General features: G+C 30.7%; 1 protein-coding gene across 2 annotated transcripts; it reads left to right on the top strand.

Annotated features, from left to right (window-relative positions):
• Positions 1-932: 932 nt before the first annotated feature.
• Positions 933-23,642, top strand: LOC134680709 (cilia- and flagella-associated protein 251-like). Of its 2 annotated transcripts, XM_063539904.1 has the most exons (24): positions 933-1,675; positions 2,520-2,666; positions 3,395-3,498; positions 4,426-4,534; positions 4,936-5,094; positions 5,576-5,744; positions 6,699-6,789; positions 9,456-9,524; positions 9,842-9,910; positions 10,391-10,520; positions 11,337-11,392; positions 11,758-11,817; positions 13,055-13,134; positions 13,688-13,827; positions 14,400-14,414; positions 15,710-15,883; positions 16,371-16,514; positions 18,039-18,121; positions 18,454-18,687; positions 19,529-19,657; positions 19,888-19,993; positions 20,656-20,746; positions 21,449-21,583; positions 23,147-23,642. In XM_063539904.1, the coding sequence occupies exons 1-24, from the start codon at positions 1,061-1,063 to the stop codon at positions 23,368-23,370; spliced, it is 3,333 nt and encodes a 1,110-aa protein (XP_063395974.1). In that variant the 5' UTR covers positions 933-1,060; the 3' UTR covers positions 23,371-23,642. The 2 variants fall into 2 exon arrangements, with proteins under 2 accessions (XP_063395974.1, XP_063395975.1); XM_063539905.1 differs by lacking the exon at positions 14,400-14,414.
• Positions 23,643-24,453: the final 811 nt, after the last annotated feature.

Below are 24,453 nucleotides of genomic sequence, written 5' to 3'. Positions count from 1 at the left end.
TCTACCTTCTTTCGTATTATCGGGAACTTCTTTCAGAAATCAGTTCTTTCTTTTTTTCGTTGAATTCTAACTCATCGCACTTTTGAATTTCATCATTGTTAACTGTATATCTATATAATTTATATATTCTAAGTTGTGGTTAGCGATGAAATTGGTTATCATGATATTATAAAATGTCCTGTCGTTTATTCCTAAGCTCTAACCCTAGACCTGCTGGTCCAAAACAATCTATCTATCTATATATACCTCTTTTATTAATTTATATGCAGTCTTAAGAAAGTAACAGCATTTTAAAGGTTGGAGATTGGAAGTATAAAATATATATTTTTATTGTGCAACCTTAAATATAAACGACTATTTTCGCAGTATTAATTAAAAGTAAAGCAACTAAAAAAAGTAATTAGAAAACCAAAAAAAAAATGATTTGAGTACCGTGAGTGAGAGGTGTTTGGTATATTAAATTTAAAAAATCTTATAAATATTTGAAATGAACTATTTAGTAATATGTATCAATTTGTATAAATAAAGGAATATTGCAACGTCTTCAGTAGAAGAGACATATATGATCGTCATACTAGCTATGTGGTGTTGTTGGGAATGCTCATCTCATTTTTGCTAATTGTACTACTCATTTGAAATAAAGTATTTATCTTCGCTCGCTTATATAATTCCTTATATCAAAATAGAGGAAAACAATGCAATACAATTTGTCAAAATAGGGAGACGAATTAATATAAGGGACACCTTGTTTCCGAATCCTTTTGTAATATGTTATCACTGTATTTATATGTGTATGCCATGTATATGATTTTTTTAAATAAAATATATTTAAAAAAAAGTAAAATAGTTTGAAAAAAAGCAACAACAAAAAATAGACATTTTTCGGATTTAATTCTTTTCCGGAAACCGCTTTATATGACTTAATTTTAGATTCTTTTTACGCATGCGCACTTAAGTAAACATTGATGTTGCTAAGGTCGAAACTGTTAAAATTGGTTAATCTTTATTGGTCTTTCTACCTTTATTAACTGTTTATTGAACTCATTAGCATAGCTTCAACATGGCTGATGCTGACAAAGACATTCCGACACAGGAAGAAACTGTAAGTGACCAAAAGGAAATTGAACAAACACCAAATGAAAATGCTACAAACGGTGGTGACAAGCCTCAAGATGCAGATGAAGAACAGAAAGATAAGTCACTAGAGAAAGTAGGTACGTCAGAGGAACAGAAAGAAGATGCTCAGGAATCATCTGAATCTAAAGACGAGAAAACTAATGAATCTGTGCCCCAAACTGATGCTCAACCAGAACAGAGTGAGACAACTGAACAGGTGCAAGACACCGAGGAAAATAAACAACAAGAAGAATCACAACCAACAACAGAGGAACAAGAACCACAGGAAACAACTACAGAATCTCAACCACAAGAAGAAACAACTGACACTGCTGCACCAACTGAATCACAAACATTAGGAAATCAAACCCAAAGCACAAGACCTTCATCTGCAAGTAAAAAAGTACCTTCACCACCTCCCCCAACAGAAACTGGTAAAACTGCCAGTATTGCAGATACAAAAACTATTGACACTGTTGTTATACCAGAAGCACCAAAAATTCCTTCTCCAGACAGGCCACAGTCAGAACTAGAAGAAAAAATTGCCACAACTGCTTTGGTATGATATAAGTTTACTTTAGATCCACATAATTTAAGAAATAATCATCAGTTGACTTTACAGCCGGTATCGGGTCTGTTCGCCCTAACAACATGTTTGCCTTGTGTCTGTTCTTTCTGAGTCTGTTCACCCTACTTAAAATATATTAATATTTAGGGCATTAAAGTTGAATAAACTTATTCAGATATTACTATGGTATATATAATAATATTCTTGAAATTTATGGAAACATGGAAATATTTAAAAGTTTATGGCTTGCTTAAGAGCATAAATTGTTTAAATAAATGACAAAATAATTTGGATCACTATTTATTGTGAATTGTATTACTTGTTTTTTGATGGATTAATAATAAGAACAAACGTTTTGTTTTGATAAAATATTGGACCTAAAATATTCAGCTTGAAATTAATCAAAACAATGATGTACAAACTGTAAATCATTATACGGATTTAAAAGTCCATTTATTATTATACTCTGAGTCTCGTCTCAGTTATACTGCATACATTCTTGATTGACTGGATCGTTTATTTTATTAACAAATATCATTACAGTCAATACAGATAAATACATTGTGAATACAGTATTCAACTCAGCAAATCAAAGGGAAATTTCAAAATGATAAATTGATTGCGGTAATATAAAATTAAATATTCTGTCAATTTTTCAACAAAATTGAAACATGTTTTGTTCAAATACTTGAAATTTATATGTGAATAGACAACTGTTACAATTAGAAAAAAAAAAAAAATGTACCTAGGTACAAAATGTAAGATAAGTTTTAAGATTATATGGTTGTACATGTACATCATCATGTGTATTAATATTTCTAATTCTTTTTTTCAGAATATTGTATGGTCCTTTGGATTAAACAGAAATATCCAAGTGTTGAATTTGACAGATGATAATCGTAAACTGATAATGTATGCCTGTGCACATGTTGGTGTACTGTTTGATTTTGAGAATAACAGACAGCATATATTACAAGGACATGTATGTATTATTTCTAAAGGAATCACACTTAACTGATACTAAATTTTCTATTTTGAGCAGCAAAACATACCTGACCATCATTATGGCAGGAAATATTTCAAGAATCTCTTTATAATTATAGTAGCAACATGGATTGATGGATTGTTGGTTGCTTAACGTCCAGCAACATGGAGGAAAAAGTTTTCACAAAAAAAATTAATAATTAAACTAATACATGTACCTAACACACTACCATTTTTACCTATGATGGATTCCCATCTACATGTATATGATTCTAAAATATATATATTTACATTAGGTTCTTTAGGGGCATCTTTTTATTTTCTTGATTTTAATTTTTCCAATTCTCATGATCAGAGCTATACAAAAATGACATTTTTAAATTAATTTTAGTAAGGTATTTTTTATTAAAAAATTGTAGAATCCTTATAATGATCCTAACAAGTGATGTTTGGTGACATACATTAGCTACATGTACATGTAGTACTACTAATAGTCTACTATGATGACGTCCTCTATTATGATACAAATATATAATACATGTATGTATATGTTAATAAAACTTGTTTAAATCAAACAGGAATAGTAGGATACTGAACAATTTTAAATGGGTGTACAGTGATGTAGTATAGAATGTATATAATAGATAAACCATGATCTTGAATGTACAAAGTATTAAGAATATGTAACGGTATACTACATATAAATAATATGATATTTTTTTTCAGTCAAACCCATTGACCTGTACATGTGTTAGTGAAGATAAAAGATGGTTAGTTACAGGAGACAAAGGAGTGGACAGTATGGTCATTATCTGGGACACATATACCGGGTAAATAACAACAATATTGGCTATACTTTACTTCATGTGTTTATTTGTATTAACTTTGAAGAACAAGTCAACATTTGTTGTAACATATCTTAAGACTTGATAAATTCTTTGTTCAAAAATCCTGCTTTATCTTAAAAAGGTTTTTGCATAAGATTTTTTTATCAAACTATTTTACGATGTTAACAAACAGTCTATCAAACTATTACATTTATGTTAATGGAGAAAAAAGGGCATATAGAGTTATTTCCCTTAGTCATTAAACAAAAATTTGCTTCTGTAGGGGGTATTTTAAAAAACAAATCTTGTTAAGTCAAACTGAATGAGATAGGATGCTGTATTACATGTACACATGTAAAGAATATGATGATAACATACATTTGTACTTGGGTCAAAATCTTTAATTGTTTTTACATAGGCAATAATGGTAACGTTTTTTCCTGTAGCTCAGTCCATATCGTAAACTTGGATATGTATGATAGCTCGTTTGGAAGCTGTAACATTTCCACATATGTGCTTAAATTTTCAGGGTACGAAGTGAGATTACTTTTTCCATAAATTAGCAAACCCTGAACATCCTTTTGTGATATGGCTCCTTGTGGTAAAATATCCCCTTTTTAACACAATAAGTTATTTGAAAATTGGATACTTTGAACACATTCAATAGCTCCATAGTTTTTACACATTTATTCTATGTTCCTCTACTTTCCTAATCACCACAAATAATTAAGTTCAGTCATTTGTTAAAAATAGAAACATGTCCAATATCACTACACAGAGATTTTTTCTTTACACATGAATTTTGAGTTCCTTATTTTGAGGCGCATTAGGGATGTTGTCCCACTTGAAATTGTCAGTAATATGAACTCAGTGACTAAGAATTGTTGTAATACCTCTCATAAACTTGAAAGCATTATGATTTTATTGCAGAATTCCAGTACAAACAATATTTAACAATGATCAAGAAGGTGGAGTTGTAGCTATGGCGATGACCCCTGATGCTCGTTACCTTGCAACATTGAGTTCAGGTCCGACTCAGGTAAGATTATTAGTTTATTGACTTATTGGAAAACACTTTTGTCTGTCTGTTACCATGCATGCAGTCCCTCATGTATTTAAATACTAAGGCAATGTGGGGAAATACACATAGAAATTTTCTTTTTTTTTCTTTTCAAATTTGTTAAAACCTTGTGAATAAAGTGAAAAATAATCAATTTGTGATACCATCTTACATTTAACTATTAAAGCATTATACATAAATAGTTTTCAATATATTTCCGTCAATGACAAATAAGCACATGTTGACATAAGTCACTTCATTATAGATATGGCTTTGTTTATGACCTCTGTCCTTCTATTATGATTTGACAATCAAAGAAGAGTTATTGAACATTTGAGATTTTAAATACTCCTACATTAATACGGCCTATTTGTTTTTAGGTTTTATCAATATGGAATTGGACTGTGGATGGGGAATCCCCTATGTGTACAGCTGAGTTGAATCCTAAATTTGGATTACAGAACTTTATATTATTTAATCCTGATGATATACACTATCTGGTCACTAACAGTGAATCACAAGTCATATTTTATCATTGGGTAGGTATTGTTACCAACAACTACATCATATCTAAAAATAGAATTGAACATTTTCTAAAATACGATATAATTCAACAGGTCATATTGATCACATGGCATGTAATTGTTGATCCCTAACTTATTTTAACTGACAAAACCAGGAGTAAAACATAAAAAAAACAGGATAACAACAGTTGGTCAGTATTTTATGAAGTCTATTTGATTTTTTTGTTGGTTGAAACACCAATGTCATAATAATGAACATGATTTTAAAACACTATGAAGCAAGTTGATATTTCATTGCTTAGTGAAATATACATTCCAAAATTCTTGTAGAATAAATAAGATCTCTGAACTTTATTCACAATTACAGACAGAAACTTGATAATCAATACGTAATTTTAGTTCTCAATTTATTGAAATTAGTGTAGTGGTGTTGTTTTATTAACATAAACAATGCATCTATTTATATCATACATACAGTGAATGGTTTATTTTATAGAATGATGGCCACATGGAATACTATGCTCCACCTCTGACTGACCAGGACTTCAACAAACAGGTTGGCAGATACAGTCAGTCTATCTTCCAGAGAAACAGCTCTCGAGTGTTGACAGCTACACATATAGGAAACCTGGTAGTCTGGGACAACAATAAACCACTCACTAAGTGTACGTTGAATCAAACATATGTTAAAAAGTTAAATATGTTGGAGTTCAGCATTCAAATGACCAATGGGAACTTAAAGGAGTAGGTCTGGTAAGGGCCGTTTTTGGCCTCAAATTTCAGGTTCATCTAACAAAAGATTTTGCACACTTTTTAAACACTTCAGTGTCTATTTCAATTGATTCAATTAGTTCATGTTAAAGATTTTAACTAATTTGGTCATTAAAAACACCCCGATTCAAGCTTAAATATGAAAAATCTGTCAAATATGCCAAAAAACTTCACTTTTCAGATGGTTTTTGTCAAGGAGGAAAGTGGCCCTATACGTGTTCATCCTCAACCTTTATATGTTATGTTTTATCATCAAATACAACTTACATTTCAATATTATGAATGAACACGAATGCAGCCACTTTCATTTAAGATGGAAACAGTCTAAAATTTAACTAAAATGCTAAAATTGTGAAGATTTCAGTAATTTAGCATGACTTAATGATGCTAGTACCCAATTATATATGTATTTTATTGTCAAAAACAGCCCCTCTTTATGTAGCAGAAGCATTCTACTTTCCAGTAAATAGCTAAAAGATTACATTTTCAAACTTTTGTAAAACTGCTATATTTTGGGGCCAAAAAGGGGTCTCACTGAACCTACTCCTTTGTTTGCATAGGAAATTATATATATTATATTGTGTATGTTATGTATATTATACACTGTTTTGTACAAACTTTATAAATAAGTTCTTGTTCCTGTTTCACATTGATATTCTATGATAAGCATTACATGTAGCTATGTTTTTTATCCTGAAATATTTATTAGTTTCAAATCACTTTTTAATTGTATCATTAATTTATGAAAAATAGATATAACAAACATGATTCAATTGAAAATCAATAGGCTCTGGTGCCTTTTTATGTAAAGTTTTAACTGCAAACAATATATTTTTTTTATTTTACAGTGGTGAGCTCAGAACCATCTGCAGACAAAAAAGCATTAAAGATAATTAAGTTACAGGACAGGGGAATCAATGTACTGACAACCACTGATAAGTAAGCATTAAAGATTATGTGAGTCTATCTCATAGCATTCTAGTCACATTTTTCTCAGGAATAGTAAATGAGATCTTTCTGAAATTTGAATACAAACTTAAGCAAGCATACTTTTCCATGTAATGTATTTTCACAGCCCTCATCATCTAGGTATCTACTTAATTATACATAATGGTCTAGAATAAAATTTTTGTTACACTTCTTCATGAAATCTAAAGTAGATCTTTCTGTGAGCATGTTATACAATGTGATTGGTCCAAGTTTTTAACATTTGAATATTTACATACTAGTTGTTATCTTAGGTGTAGCAGGGTTTTAGCTAGGATTTTGAGGGCTTTAGTCACTTTTGCGCGATAAAAATCAGCCTTATTTTTTTTATAAAGCAAGGGATCTAGGATGTTTATCAAACTAGCTATACATATATGTCCAAGTCCTTTAAGGACTAGTCTAGGATCTTTGAAGACTTTAGGATTGCTTATGTAGGCAGTTATTGGCAATATTGAATGAATTGACTGATGTGATGCTAAGATATGAAGATAAGAATAGGGATCTGGTAATAAGATCAAAACTTCACTTCAGTTATTTTCAGGGAACACCCCTTAATTATCAACAAAAGTTGGGTGCCTCTATTTTTTAACCACTGTACAAATGAACTTGTAACGAATTTTTCACTTCACAATCATTTATATCCTTGAAAATACGTTTTAATATCTATTTGGAATCAATTTCTTTAATATTGGATAGAAGAATCTGCATCTATACTTAATGTGACGATTCTTATGACTGTAAACTGTAGATCACGTTTACTTTCGATTTTTAAACAAAATGAAATGAAAACGGGAAGTGACAATTGAATAATAATTTCAGAACAAAACCGGATTCATTTTCGAACTTTAACGCATGCGCAATGCATAGAACAGGAAGCACCTGTTTGCAAGTGAAAATATTTACGTTTTTAATAAAGTTCATTCTTTTTAATCGAAGTTGTCGAAAGTTTTTAATGAATATTTATATAAAGTATGACGAAAATACGTTGAACTGACGAAACTACGACAAGCAAACTGCAAATTATGATCGTAAGGGAAATATTGAAAATAAAATAAAGTTGAAATGTCCAGGAAGTTTATCAATTTTGTTCAAATGACGAAAATACAACTGAACTGTGAGAAATGATTAAAATGAAAAGCTGACTGACTGATTTAACTTAAATAGATTATTATGATGATCATTTATGAGGTTTTATAATGATAATTAAGGGATTAGTGACACATCTGATTGGCGATAGGCGGATTACTTGTCATCACAACTTTTAACACCTTTGGTAAACGTTAATTACCTGAGGGTCATAAACTTGTCAGAAACATAAAGACAGGTAGAATTCAAGTAATTTGATGTGTAAATATTTTTACACTTTCCAAATTTAAGTGACGAAATTGATATGAAATATTTTCGTCATTTCTAAAACCTTTTCGTAAAATACGAAAGTGACGAGCGCTAGCTAAATCACTGGGTGTAGGACTGATACAATTAGGGTTTTTGTATGGTCTGGAACAAAAGTCATGGAAAGCAAGATAAAGGGATTTCAATAATCTTGGGACGGCTGCATCAATGGCATTATAAATTGTTAAGTTGTCTTGCTTGTTAAGTTTCTTAGATACTACTATTGATAAATCATTGATGTAAAAAATAAGTTGCATTACTATCGGTACATTATACAAGTATGGCCTGTTGAAAAGGTGAATATCCAAAATTGTCAACACAAGAAGGTTATTTCATTGAGAGCACAGCCCGAAGTTAAATAACTTTTCAGGGATGACAATTTGGGATATTCATCGCTTCTAAATGACCACAATTGTTTTATTATATCGAACTAATCGTTGAAGGGCATTTGAACACTTACTAGTCTTTATTTTTAACATAACACACAGACTGTGGTTCGAAAATACATTTGTGTTCGTTTTTCTCGAATTTACAACAAAAGAAGAATTTTTTTTGTAAAATATTGATGGCCCTGAAAAGGACTGTTTATAAGAGATATCATCTGCTGCTGTCACTCTCATGTCCAATGCCATATTAAATATGGCATATTTCCTCGTCTCTCGATGGGCTTCCAGTGTAACGTGAACGCTGTCATTTGTTTATTTATGTCTGTGACATCATTTTCATGGGAGGTAACTGAAGTACTAATAAACAAACTCAAAAGATTATTTAACGGTATAATAGAGTTATTCACCGCTGGTGTAAATTTTTAGGGTTAATCGTCCTTCCTTGCAATTGAATGAAAATTAGCTGAATTATTCCATGTCACATGATTACGTTTCACCCAATAGAATTGTTTGAAATATATGTAAGGTATAATAAATCCATTTGATGGCTATTTCAAGGCCCTGTCCCCATTGTCCAAATGATTTGAATTGATTAGCTAGTTTCAATTTTAAGTTTTCTGCTTAATTTAGTTTTATACTAATTATCTGTGACTGATCAATGCTGTTTTGTATCAAGTTTCATGCACCTGATATAAAAAAAAACATGTTGCTATCCATCAAATTGTTTTATTCAGAATTTTATGCTAACAGTCGAGACATATCTCTGTGTTAAAATTTAAAAAAAAAATACTGTTGGTTCTGACATTTTAAATGAATTGTTTTGTGACTTCTATTTTACAGGTTTATAGTGCTGGGTGATATGGCTGGACATGTCAAATTCTTTGATCAAAGTCTCAAGTTGGTTCATTGGTAAGTAGATTTTTTTCCATTCCATATCTTTATCCCCTTGATCCGCCTATGGACAAAATTTGATGCTATAGAAAGTCTTATTGCTTGGACTGATTACTGCTATAACTTTACCATTATTTAACAATCAAACAAAAATTATTTTTTAACTTTCACTTATAATTTCTTTATCTCCTGTACACATGAGTAGAAGGTTTAAATAAGCATAAATATAAAAAATGTGAAGATAGTATTTAAAAGTTTTTGAAGGATAGTTGAGACTTGAATTATCCACAGTTCTTCTTGTCCATGATAGAATGTGATCTTCCATTACATTATAGGTATCAGGATTTCCACCTTGGACCAGCCACTGCAATCTCATTTGCTCATTATCCAGATTTCCAAGCAGTGTAAGTACATGTCATTTGTATATATATTAACCTAGTTATTTCTAGTTTATTTATAAATCTACCATGTGATATCTTAAAAAACAACATTGTTAAATACTGTAGATTCATAATTTTTGTTGGATACCAATTTTCATGGGTACAGGGAAACCAGGAATCTAAATGTTCAATGAAATACAGATTGTCTAAAGGAATGTATATGGAATATTTGCCAAAACAAGAAATTCAAAAATCCAGGAGTATGCAAGTTTTCATCAATCCACCAAAAAATGGTACCCATGAAATTAAACGAATCCACATTATTTCCCATATATAGATGTTAAAAGTCACATGATGCTAGATTAAAAAATATCTAGATTAATTAATCTTGCTTGAGCAAGTCAGCATTTCAGGAAAATCAGGGAAGATAACTTTTAATTCTGTTCAACATATGAAAGGATGTACTTCTAATTCAATGTGTACATTATACTTGTTAATTTTCAGAGCCAAAGATGGCACTAACTACCCCCCAGATGCTACAATAGAAGCCAGGAAGTTTGTCATCAGAGATTTTGTTGTAGGCAGTAGTATAGCTGTCTTTGGCAATGTCACTGCAGATGGAACTAAAGTAGATGTGAGTATTGTTGTGTGTGTTTAGTGTTTTATAATGGAAACTTTGAGTCTGATATATTTTACAATTGCTTTATTATTTTGTCCTTGTCTTAGAGATTTTATGACAATAGGATTCATTTAGTAAAATATTATTGCAATGGTCAAACGTAATGGAGGTATACATCAACTGTTACAGTTAATTAGTTATTCTAATGCAACAACGTTTGAAACGTTCATTTTGATTGGATAACGTCACTTTCTTACATGGCATCAATTGACAATGATGCTATGGCACGTACCAAAAGCGCAGACGGCATATGACAGATTTTAAATATATGTTTTAACGTTGTTTTCTGTCAGTTTCATTAGAATAGAGATAACAATATTGTATTTTAAGCTCCGACGGCATCAATTTGGGATTTGATGGTCGCCACTAAACTTAATTTGCGACCATTAAATCCCCAATTGATGCCGTCAGAGTTTAAAATACAATACAGTTATCTCCTAAGTGTATATACATTTCTTGTGAACAAAGACACTGATCATGTATTATGAATAGAAAATTTGAGGAAAAAAAAAGGCTGAATCATCTAAAACAATGTGATTGACTGCATTTTAGAGGGTCATTTTGTTAGAATAACTTTTGTAAGACATTAATTAATAAGTTGAGTTATGCACTATGGGAAGTTTTATAAATTTTTAAAATGTAGCTTTATACACAAACATTTCAAAAGTTCAAATAAATTCTATTCATACCCGGAATATGTCAAGTAAACTAATAATTTTTTTGTCTAAAAAATGACAAATTTAAAATTAATGAGAATGTTTTACATTGTAGTTAATCCACAGAGAACACGATGCTGCCATTCATGCTTTGTCTGCTCATCCTACAAAGTAAGTTTGTGATTGTTATCTCCCTTTAGTATCAGACTTTATATAGCATGTGTCTGTGTACAAGTTGTATAGCTATTTAATGGCTATGTTAACATATAATTAATTAGAATTAGTCTAAAGTTTAGCCTGTAGCATATTAATGTATTTATCACTTGGTCTTACTTTGAAACATTAATTTTAAGTGAATTTTGTCTTACATCATATGACTCACATCAGATTTGTAAGTTTCCTTAGATCTTGGCATTATTTTTTTTAAGCTTAAGCTTACTTATCATATTTGTAATATGCAGTGAATATCTCTCATGTGATTCAGGAACTTCCAGATTATTTTTTAGACTTATTTAATTTTCTTTGTTGTTTTTCAGACCATATTTGATAATTGGTAGTTATGCTGGATTGATAAAGATATGGGACTATGAAAAGAAGTAAGTGTGTTTGTAAAATTATCATTGAGATCATAGTTATTTTTTACTTCCCTTTGCAACAAAGAAATATAATGATAATGGTAGGTCTTCCCTTCAATTGCTTCCTCATGATATATATAAGTAAGTACAACTAATTAACTAATTTTATTCAGTATAAAATTCAATACAAAAGGATTATCGCTGAAACACATGAACACATATAAAAATCATATACAAAACAAAACAACAATAAAACATAGCAGCCTACAATTTTTACACTTACAACAAGCAAGAGACAAAACTCACACTTCAATATTATGCAATTATTCCCACTGATGAATGTCTAATCAAAATACATTTGTCTATATATAAAAAATCTGGTGAGAACATCAGTCTGTTGTAAAACCTTATCTGGACAATACAACTTACTACTTTTATCTGATAAACTTAATATAATTCCAATAGATGAGAGGATGTATTGACCTGTAAAACAACTATAGGTCACCGTACGGCCTTCAACATATTAAAGTATATCTTTAACACTATGAAAATCTTACAAAATTATAAACTAGATTTATTTTGACAAAGTTCAAGTATTCTAACTGACATGCACAGACTGTATAAAACACCCATGTGTTAGACTTTATACTACCTTACCTTAATAAAACAGAATTTAGTAATTTCAACATTGAAATAATGGTACAAAATGCCTTAAAATGAAAAAAAAATAGCAACGACACAGTGATAAAGCAAAATCAGGGTTATTTTGGGTTATATATGACAAAGATTAAGTTTACTTTATTTAAAACTATATTGCGACTAACTTTTCTGTTTGTATTTAAATGGATCTCATAAGCTTATAATGGAACAAAATTTAACCTAAAACCTTTGCAGACACACTGTTGTTTTTGTTTTTCCCGTTTGAATGGTTTTACACTAGTAATTTTGGGGCCCTTAATAGCTTGTTGTTCGTTGTGAGTTGAGGCTCCATGTTGAAGGCTGTACATTGACCTATAATGGTTTACTTTTTTTAAAATTGTTATTTGGATGGAGAGTTGTCTCATTGGCACTCACACCACATCTTCCTATATCTATATAAAGTAGAATCAGGGTTGTATATGACAATGGTTAAGTTTACCTATTAGAGTGCATAAAATTAGTGCATTTAAAACTATACTACAACACACTTTTCCTGTTTGAATGGTTCTCATTGACTATGAAACATAATTTGACCAGAAACCTATGTATCTATTATTAGACAAGTGGTAGTAACCAGACAGTTTGAGAGAGGATGTTTAATTAGATGTTGTGCATTTGATCCTAAAGGACAATATATAGGTAAGTTTTATATATCATGAGATTTAAAGAACACGATAATTCAGGTATTTATCAGGTAAATTGAGAATGAAAACAGGGAATTTGTTTTTTGTAATAAAAAAAAAATGTAATCAGGTTTTAACCCTTTGTAGTGATCAGAGCATGTAATAGTCTACATCAAGAATTTAAATTTGAAAATAAAAAATTCTGCCATAGATACATGCATGTTTCTAACTTTCTATTGTAAAATGTGAATAAATTAATCATAGAAAAAAAGAACAACCACATGAACAAATAATCCATTTAGAGATTTAAAATGTTCTGATAAATTAATTATGTAAAGCTTTTGTGAATGTTCTGATACATTAATTATTTAATGCTTTTGTGAATGTTCTGCTGAGAGTAGAAGAATCAGATACATTTAATATTTTAGACGGATTTTGCTTTTGAGAATTATCAGCAGAGAGTATAAATTTTGATAGTTTTAATATTTTAGAACTCTTTTGCTTTTGAGAATGGTTACCGTTAGCTGAGAGATGTTGATTTTGATATGTTTGATATTTTTGTTTTATAGCTATTGGTTTTGTGAATGGTCAGCTGAGAGTAGTAGATTCTATCACATTAGAAGATGAGTTATCCGAACCATTCCGTTACGCCAGATATGCCATCACACATTTAGCTTTCTCCCATGATTCTCAGTACTTAGCTACTGCTGTAAGTAATTTACACAAATTAATCTTAATGGTCACCTTTGTAACATTCAAATTTCAAACAGAACGTCGACTTAAGGTGGTACCCAACACTTTCACTAAAATGAATTTGTCGTGTTTAATTTTAATAAAATTTTGACAAAGTATTTACTTTAACCCTTTAACAAAAATATATATAAAAATTTCAAAAATTTTAAAACAACAGTTTTGTCAGAAAAATTACACTGGTTATATAGCAGTTTGACAAACACCAATTTTGATCATTGAGAAGCTTAATATTTCCTTTACAACACAACATAATTAAAACGTTTAGCTGACTTTACAGAGTTATCTCCCTGTAGTGTTAGGTACCACCTTAAACAGTGCTTATTTGTTTTTAAAGTGGGGGGTTCATAATGATGGGTTCATACAACTCCTGGAATCCCCTGGTTATGAGTTCGCTTGTTTTAAAATATTTGTTAATATTGTTTATTGTGAAGTGTTATTCACAAACTGTTCAAATCACGTCCATTTTGTTTGTCTGTATAATTCTTTTTATGATTGTTGTCATTTTATACTGTTTCCTACAATTTTCAGAGCCAAGCTACTAAAGTAAGTCACATACTTGTTGTAAAAACACACCAATTATTATAGAAACAACCAAGAATATTCCATTTAGCTTCTTGTTCTATTTTTTTTTTTATATATATATACATGTACCACATCATACATATTGATTAGTTACAATTTCAGTATGCACCCTTTACTTTATATTTTTATAAGTAAGTTCTTGTTATAGTGGTGTATTATTTAAGTTATATATTTCCCTACACCAAATATTTAGTGTATTGGTATATATCATATGTATAATTACCATTTTATTCTTTTCCAAATCCTAATAAGTTTTTTTAATTTGCTATTCAGTGATCATTTATTTTTTTCTATTTTTCATAAATGCAATATTTGATAATTAAATAAATATAAAATCTCAACACACTGAATTGTTGTGGTTACTTTTGCCAACTTGACATTTTTCACCACTCAAAGTATTTACTTAATTTCTCATCTTAAAAGTATTGTTCCTGCATGAGTTATCTCCCATATTATAAGGCATGTACACTCACAGACTGACTTACTAGATTACAAAAGAATAATTTGCATGTTGTACTACATGTAGTAAAAAGATTATTGTTTATGTATATTAATGCAGTAGAAAAGAGCTTTATAGTGTAGATATATTTGTATACTGGTATTCAGTGGAATATTTTGAAGAATCTTGATAATAATTAGTATCTTATTCCTTTCATGGAGAGATTATTTAAAATTCTAATGAAAATTAATTATTATAAGTATTGTTGCAGCTCATTGCTTGAATATCACAGAAAAAATATAAAATATACATTTGGGTCAATGTAAGCATAAATTCAGGAAAACTTTTAATACTTTAAAAAGCAGTGCAAGGTAGCACTCACACTCCCAAAGTAGAAAGGGATTAATATAAGTTGAAAAACTTGTTTCCCAATCCACTATAAATAAATAGTTATAAAAATGAAAAGTAGTCACAACACCTTCATAATGTGTAATTTTATTTTAGGATGGAGAATACACAGTGTTGGTATATAAAATACATAACTTCTCTAATTTTTGTGCTATTATAAGTAGAAATTTGATTATGACGTCAAAATGTTTTGTTTTCTTCTCAATTTTCCTATTGTGACGTCTTGAAAAAAGGTGACCTTGTCTGATGACTTGCATATAAAGAACACAAGTTTCTGAAAATCTTTGAAAAAGATTGATTAAAGTCATCAGAGAAACAGATTCTGACACTATAACTCGTGTATTACGATATTTCTCCATTCTCAACAGTTAAATTTAAACTTATAACACTATGTATAATGATATTTTAGGATGGAGAATACACTGTATCAGTATATAAGAGACAGAGAGGAGTAGAGGTAGATCCTTATATCTACCTGGGAAGATACAGAGCTCACTATAAAGAAATCAAAGATCTAATGTTTGGTATACACTTAGATAATAATCAACCAAGATTGATGTCATTGGGCATGGATAGAGTTTTAGTAAGTATTTATAAGAATAGATATTTTACATGGTAAAACACAATTTATCTGTAATATTTGTGTGATTTTTTAAAAACGTACATATCCATTAAGCATCAAATAACTGGAGTTTGACATAGATATAAAAAGATATAAGCCTTTATAAGGATTTGGAGTGTTTTTAACTGCAAACAATTAACAACCCAGCTTCTTTAGATATAGGCTGCGCCTGACCATGAAATTAATCATATTTGTGGGATGTTATGGTTTGGAATTGACAATTAAGGATTTGAATACTGTGGATATTTTTATAGTTCATAGAATATAGATTTTTGAGGACTTAATTGGCCAGAAAACAACAATAACTGATAGCTGTTTCTATGTTACAGGATGCTTATTCGGCCTATTAGTTTAAGAGGTTCACCCAATTTTGCTAAACTCCCAAGATGTTACAAAGAATCCTGATATCATAGATAACTTGTATACTTATGAAAGCTATTTCTTTCAGGTTGAATATGACCTTGAGAACAGTAGTAAAGATGACCTTAAAATAACCAGTTCTGACAGGATTGAACAGAGTGCTGTACCTCAATGTATGACCTGGTATCCACCAATCACTAAAGAGCACTTTGTCCTCACAGCTAATGATCAGGTAAAACTCTTATTCATCTCTGACACTGTATTCTTTTTTCAAACATTTAAAATTTACACTGCAACTAGTTGTGTTTATTTCCTAAAGATAGTAATACAGCTATATTTTGTATAATGTTAATTTCATCATAGAACACTTTCTACACAATCAGAGGTTCATTAAGTGATGAAAATTAGTTTGACATTTATGTAACGATTTAAAAAGCTATCATGTATAAGTTTGAGGTGCAGTCTTAAAAATATAAACTTTTTTGTTCTTGGCACAAAACTTGGGAAAGGCTCAGTAGAACCTCGATCTTCCACAGTTTCTCAGCCAGAGACATACAAAAAAGTTTATATTTTTCTTTCATTGATCTCAAATTGTATATTGGGTTATCTCTTGAACATTCAGTGAACAATTTTAAGGTGGTACCTAACACTACAGGGAGATAACTCTGTAAAATCAGCAAAACGTTTTAATTATGTTGTGTTGTTAAGGGAATATTAAGCGACCCAATGATCAAAATTTGTGTTTGTCTAAATGCTATATAACCAGTGTAATTTTTCTGATAAAATGGTTGGTTCAAATGTTTTGAAATTGTTATCCTTTTTCAAATGGTCAAAGTAAATACTTCGTCAAAATTTTATGAAAATTAAATGCGACAGATTAGTTTTAGTGAAGGTGTTGGGTACTACCTTAATTTTGATTATTGCTGTATATTACTCTGTATACTGATATCCTACAATTACAAAGATAGCATTTTTCCTCAAATACTTGTAAACTAGGCATGCCTCCTGGCGAGGAATTTCTCACTGTATTGAAGATCCATTGGCTGCCTTGGGTTGTTTTCAGCTCTTTGACACATTCCCCATTTCCATTTTCCATTTTATTGATCACTGCAATACACCACTGTAATGACATGGTGTCCAGTGGCAATAAATTTGTCTATTTGTACAATGATCAAGTTAGACTAATTCTCTGCCTTACCTCACTGCATGTGGTATCACCAGCCCAGTAGCCAGTACTTCGGTACTGGCATGAACATACGGATTTTTTGTGTTATTAAAATTTGCTGTTACAAAATATTCGAAATTATCATAAATTAAGGAATGTATCTCCCTCATGCAAAGCTCTGATTCCTTTCACGGATTTGGCTATACTTTTTGGACCTTTTGGATTATTGCTCTTCATCTTTTATATAAGCTTTGGATTTCAAATATTTAGGCCACGAGCATCACTGAAGAGACATGTATTGTCGAAATGCGCATCTGGTGCAAGAAAATTGGTACCGTTAATTTAATTGTTATTACCCAATTACAAAGAAGTAAATTAAAAGAATAAAAAGTTGATATTTAACTTTAAAGAATATATTTGTCTCATAAAATTGAGAAAGGAAATGGGGAATGTGTCAAAGCGACAACAACCCGACCATAGAGCAGACAACAGATGAAGGCCACCAATGGGTCTTCAATGTAGCGAGAAACTCCAGCATAGTTAAGATAGTCATGACATATATTTAATTTTATCTTTTTTATTTTTTTACAGTATAAATTTAAGTTATATAATGCCACAACAAAAATGTGTAGGAAGACTTTACTTGGACCAACATATGGTACTCCAGTTAAAAGGTAAGGTTTTAGGAACATAGATTCAAAAATTATTATTTTATTTGATGCAAAATATTTTACTTGGTAAATCACAAAATTAATATCTGATACATATATATCTGTATGCAGATTTCCTGTAACTGCAATGATTAATCTTGCATTTTAACCATTCTTCAAAAATTGCAATGATAAGAACATGCCATTATTTTTGAATTTAAAGCAATATTGAGCAAATATTCATAATTTAACATTTTCAATATAGTTTTTTTAAATGAAATTTATGGCAAAAATTTAAGAATGTCCATTTATTCAGATTTTTGTGTATATTTTAATTTCCTATGTTCTTTTTATAGAATGGAAGTAGTACCAACGGCTGACCCAGTTAAAGACAAACGTTACCTAGCCTATGTGACAACAGATAAAGTAGGGTTAAGTATGCTGCCACTGGATGGTAACCCACACAATGCCATGGCCCTGATCACACATCCTGGGGGAGTAGAGAACATGGTGTGTAGCTACGATGGAAAATACTTGTTTACAGCAGGGGGAGCTGATGCTACTGTACACATGTGGGAAATCAATGTCAAGTATGTTACTTATACAAACAGTGGCAGATCCAAGGGGGGGGGGGGGGGTTCTGGGTTTGGAACCCCCCCTTTTTTGGGACAATCAATGCATTTGAATGGGAGCATATAGTTGGAACACCCCTTTACTCTGGGTTGGGAACCGCACCTTTTTAAAATGGCTGGATCCACCCCTGACACACATCACACACACATGGGTAGGAATCGTGTGTAATAGATAAATAAGGTGTGTGTAAAAGACCAGGTTTTTGATATAATTATTCTTCATCAAAAATGATATAAATATGAATGGTACCATAGAAAATAATGTCTGTTATAACAGGATTTGAATATATAGCACATCATTTGGGAAACAGACTTTTTTGCCAGAGTATACATTTTGATATAAGTAAGAATTCACCATAACATTTATTTTCTAAATTTATTCTGTTCACTTTACTTTATTGTATTGTATTCAACAATATAGAAATGTTATAACCCTTTCCTCCATGGGATTTTTTTTTTACATACTTGATTTACATAGGATTTTTTTTTATAAAAAAATCATTAGGTTTAAAGTATTCATGCATTGCGAAAACAAATATTTTCATCCAGTCAGATATTCTCATGAATATCCTTTTTATATCGGATACAATTTTGTTTTAGTCTGATAAAGTTTTTTCATATGTTATATGTTTCAACTGAGGCACTACACAGGCGTCAAAAGGCGTCATTATAGAGGAAAGGGTTAAGTAATATGTTAAACTTTAAATTTTCTTGTGTGTAAAAGAGATTTTTAAAAATCTATCATCAAGTTTTTAAAACAGTACATTCTGATCATTAAAATACATTCTATGGTTTACAGTGTTTTGGAAGCACAATCTAGACTTGGTGGAGAAGATTTAATACCATTCTATGGTTTACTGGAAGGAGGAAGAGATGGAGAACTCTTCAGAGAATTGGAAGATTATTTTTATTATGCACAAATCAGAAGGTAAATTTCACTCTGTAATTGAATAGAAAAATTCCTTTAAAGATATGTTTCTTTATCAATATTTGAACTCACATGAAAGGAAATCATAGCAACAGAAAAAAATGTTCAAAAATGATAATCCTTTTTATCCTTTAAATATATCTAGGCTCTGTTTTTCCAATGTATTTTACACTTCACTTTAAGACTCCAATATCCATATGTCATCCTAGAAAGAATGCTTTATTTTGCAGTCAAGGTGTGAATGCAATGGATAAAAGAGAAGTTTCAGTAAAGATTCCTCTGTCAGAAGTACCATTTGTTATGAGGGCAATGGGATTCTACCCATCTGAACAAGAGGTAAGATTTTTATGTAAGGAGGTCAAAAGTTTGAATTACCCATGGGGCTGTCACAAAATAACTAATACTGCTGAAAGTGGTGTTAAAAAAATATTATATAATGGTAGTTGTTATAAACATTCCCCATTTCCATTCTCAATCTTATAAAGCATTTTATTTTAAACAATAGAACAAAAAATTAATTTCCATAGTAATTAATAGAATTTTATGTCAAATTTTTAATGCTATCATTCTTTCTCATGTTAAGTTGTTGGATTAGAAAGTTTTTGATGAGTTATCTCTCTGTTGACAGTTAGGCAAAATGTTTTTTCAAATATTGATCAGTTTTTTTTGTTTGGACAAAATTGACGCCTTTTATGACATCAAAATTAAATTTTTTAACTAATCATTTTTAAGTAACAAAATATCTCAACTAGAATTAAACTTTTAGAAAACATTTAAGTTAATAATTTAAACTTACTACCAAAATAGAAAATTGAAAATAACACTTTTACAATGTGTTTGCCTTTTAAGTGACAAGTTACCAAATTTTATAAGCAATTGTTAACCCCAGAGAATTTCCGGATATTATATTTTCCTTGTATCTTATGAATAAATATGCTATATAGTATTGTGTTCTATATACTTTATATACTCAACGCATGTTTTTTATTTGTGTACAGATTGAGGACATGTTAAACGAAGTAAAGTTCAGTAGATATGTAGAAACAGGCCAGTACATAGAAGATATTGATTTGGGAGATTTTATCAAATGTAAGTTGTATGTAATGAGATAAATAGACTAACATTGGGCCAGAAACTGTGTGGCTTCCTGGGCTCTCTGCTGTCTTAAAAAGCACATGTGTTAGATAGAAACACGAGATAAGAACATATGAGAACATAGAAACACTAAAATGAAATAATGAATATAATTTATGATGTGACATGTCAAATATAAATAAGAAAATACACTGCATTTTGACAAAAAGTTTGAATAAAGAAGAGACATGCGCATATTAAAAAGAAGAATAAGAGTTGGGACATGTTTAATGAGACGATAATCCATCAATACAGTAGAAAAAAATATCATGAGTGTGCCTACACAAGTAGAGAATGAATTCAACAGCAACTTTCAACTATCAAATGTCTACTATCAAATGTATGCTATCAAATGTCTCAAAGGATGGTCATCAACACAAAAGAAAAAAAAAGAAAAGAAAATAGAAATGGTTCTTGACTGGTTCTCTTCAGTCTTCATTAATAAGCAATTATCTAAAACCATAGAATGTTACATGTATTGTCCAACATAGACCAACACAGGAGTTTAGTGGATTGAGTCATTTAAAAATTACAAGTTATTCTCTGTGTATTCAGTCAAATTATTATTATTCTTCCTTCTATTTGATATTATGAAGGTGGGTTACAAATATATTTCACATTACATTGTTAACATTCATTTGATATTTTTGTTGACAGTGTATATTAACCATCGTCCAGCATTTGGTTTAGACCCAGGTAAACTTCTGACAGCCTTTGAGACTTTAGGTATTCAGACTTCACAAGGAAATGCCATAGAAAGAGGTGATCTCTTGGATATGTTACAAACTAAAGGTTAGTACTGTACTCTTCTTATTAACATCTCCTCTTAAGGGTGTACTTAGGTGAGGTTTTGGAATTCGTGTCAAATGTTCAGACTTCTTGGTGTTTTTCCATACACTACAAGGTAAAATATTTTGCCTGGTATTACCCATTTATTTTTTCATATAAGACTTAATAGCTCACAAAAGGTCATTTCCAAAAATTTTAGAAGATTCTTGATTTTCTTTCTTTTGTTTTGAGACCCAAATAATACCAATGCAAATGTAAGGTAAAAGTCTGAGTCAGGCTTTTCCCGCTGTATTTCAAATCTCAAATATTTCGAAAAGGAGGTCCATGACCTATCAATATTTTTAGCTTATTTTTATCATTAATGAATGCCTCTAACAGCTTATAGTATCAATTTTAGATTGTTGATTAATTAATGTTTCACATAACCTCACCTACATGTAAGTACATCCTTAAATCATGTTACCTTAATGATTTTTTTTAGGGGTTTCCTGTAGCTAATCATAGCCTTTTATAGGTGGTTCAGAAACATATTAAACATACCTTCAATTCCCATCAGAAATTTGCTAAATGATGCCCCTTCTAAGATGTATTTGTAATTACTGTCATTGATTTCAGCTGTTTCTTCCGAAAAAAACTTAACTTGTACCGATTATCAGGTTATCTGCATGTTCATATCGTAAAATATCAGCTGCGAGACATAATATGAAGCTTTTTGTCGAGTTAGCGTAGCTTTCATATAATGTCAAGCAGCTGATATTTTACAATATCAATATCAATATGCAGATAATCTGATAATCGATTTATCGGGCTATATTTGCGTGTTTCAGAAGTGTTTTCTTTGTTTCACCAGCACACAAAAGATGACTTGATAAGTTCGGGTCAAAGTTATTAACGTCGGTTCAAACATTATGACGTCGCTGATATGTCCGGGTTAAAGTTATTAAGGCCGGGTCAACGTATTTGACGTCACAAAGACATGATACGGAATAATATTAAGAGCTGAACAGAGTGATATAGACAGTGGGACGACCGATAAGTGTCATTTATCAAGCAGCAGTGGGCCATATAATTGAATGCCCCCTTGATGTCTTATTTTTTATAGCAGATTGGGCATCATTTTTAAGATTTGAGACTTAAGATATAATGATAGGGGAATAAAAGACCATGTATACATAACTTTTCTTCTGACATTACTGACAAAATCCTGCCAATTCATTGGCTGGATGCAATCCCAATGTTGGGTCATATCTACTGATGGTATATATATGTCCCTGATATCATACCTAGGTTTGACTGGAAATGAAGAAATCATGATACTAAAAATTTGTAAAATGTAACAGAGAACAAAAACTATAAAGGCACAAAATCAATTTAAAAATGAAGATGTGGTATGATTGCCAATGAGACAACTATCCACAGAAGACCAAAATGACACAGACATCAACAATTATAGGTCACCTTACCGCCTTCAACAATGAGCAAAGCCCTATCGCATATTCAGCTATAAAAGGCCCCGATAAGACAATGTGAAACAATTCAAACAATGTTTGTTACTATTCTTTTCAGGAGAACACATGACAGAGTATGAATTAGCGGAGTATCTGACCACGTTACTAGGATTTAATGCTGAGGGAGGGAGTAGTGAGTTACAGGAATTTGAAGTCAACACTGCCGGAGATATTATTGATCAGAACCTCCCACATCATATCACAGGGGAAATGTTTGCCAATGAAGTGCTAGGATTTTCTATGTACAATCGGGAACTTATGTCTGCAGGATCAGAAACATAGAGAATATTTCTATTGTTACATTAAAAACTGAAAACTATTGATGAGGAATAAAATTGAACTAAAATCATGCAATGTTGAAAATCTTGTTGAAGTTTTCCTATCTTGTTGTATGAAGGAATGACAGAAGAGAGGATAAATATTGTTTTCTGTATTAAACATGTCTGTGATATTTGATTATTTTATTGTACAAAGACATTGCATTTGTATATTGTACAGTTCTTATATGTTTTGTTATATGAATATGAATAAAATGACAAAATTTTGAGATGTTTAAGTTATTTGTTTGCATTTGTGCATAGTTAAAATAACCAAACAATGAGGGCTTTAAAGAGCCTGTGTCATATATATATATCTAACAAAGGACACTTCAACATTGTTAACCACAATAGTTTGTAATACTAGTAATACAAAATTCTCTCCATCTTCTTTAGTTTTTTCTCAAAAACACAAAAGTTGGTAAAAAAAAAATCCTCATTGAATGATTATCACTCATATAAAGAGCAAGTTTCTACTAACTACATTGGTAAAAATTGACTTGTAAGTAGATCTTGCCTTGCTGATATTTTTATGCCCCACCTACCCCACTTACCATAGTAGAGGGGCATTGTGTTTTCTGGTCTGTGGCTCAGTTTGCCCGTTTGTTCGTCTGTGCGTCTGTTCAGGTTAAAGTTTTTGGTCAAGGTAGTTTTCGATGAAGCTGAAGTTTAATCAACTTTAAACTTAGTACCAGGGTTGGCAAAAACTCGGGTTTTATGAGTATTGCCAAGCCCAGTGGGAAATACTGGGAAAACCTGTGTTTTACTGGGTTTTAGTGGGTAATACTGGGCAAACTGTGTAATATAAAATACTTGTCTGAATTTTATAGAGGATTCAGTGATAAACACAAATGTAATACATTTAATAAGATATTGTGTTTGTCTAGCATTGGTCTAGATTGGCAAACTGTAAATATAAAGCAAAATATTTTTTTTCTCAAAGAAATATAACTCCTAATTTAAGAATTAACAATTACTTGTAAGAAAAATTGCATTTAAATAATGTCACTAATTAATTAGTAATTATTCAGATTAGAACACAGATTTG

Source organism: Mytilus trossulus, chromosome 8 (genome assembly GCF_036588685.1).
Source record: "Mytilus trossulus isolate FHL-02 chromosome 8, PNRI_Mtr1.1.1.hap1, whole genome shotgun sequence".
In the NCBI taxonomy this organism is placed as follows: Eukaryota; Metazoa; Mollusca; class Bivalvia; order Mytilida; family Mytilidae; genus Mytilus; species Mytilus trossulus.
The sequence above is the reverse complement of the archived record's forward strand: the minus strand, read 5'-3'. Positions and strand labels throughout refer to the sequence as shown.

Excerpts from the sequence above, each read along its gene's own strand:
- LOC134680709 (XM_063539904.1), top strand. The coding sequence starts at position 1,061 with ATGGCTGATGCTGACAAAGACATTCCGACACAGGAAGAAACTGTAAGT. Across the intron at positions 3,499-4,425 it reads ATCTGGGACACATATACCGG|AATTCCAGTACAAACAATAT; the intron begins GTAAATAACAAC and ends ATTTTATTGCAG. Across the intron at positions 18,688-19,528 it reads ATGTGGGAAATCAATGTCAA|TGTTTTGGAAGCACAATCTA; the intron begins GTATGTTACTTA and ends TATGGTTTACAG.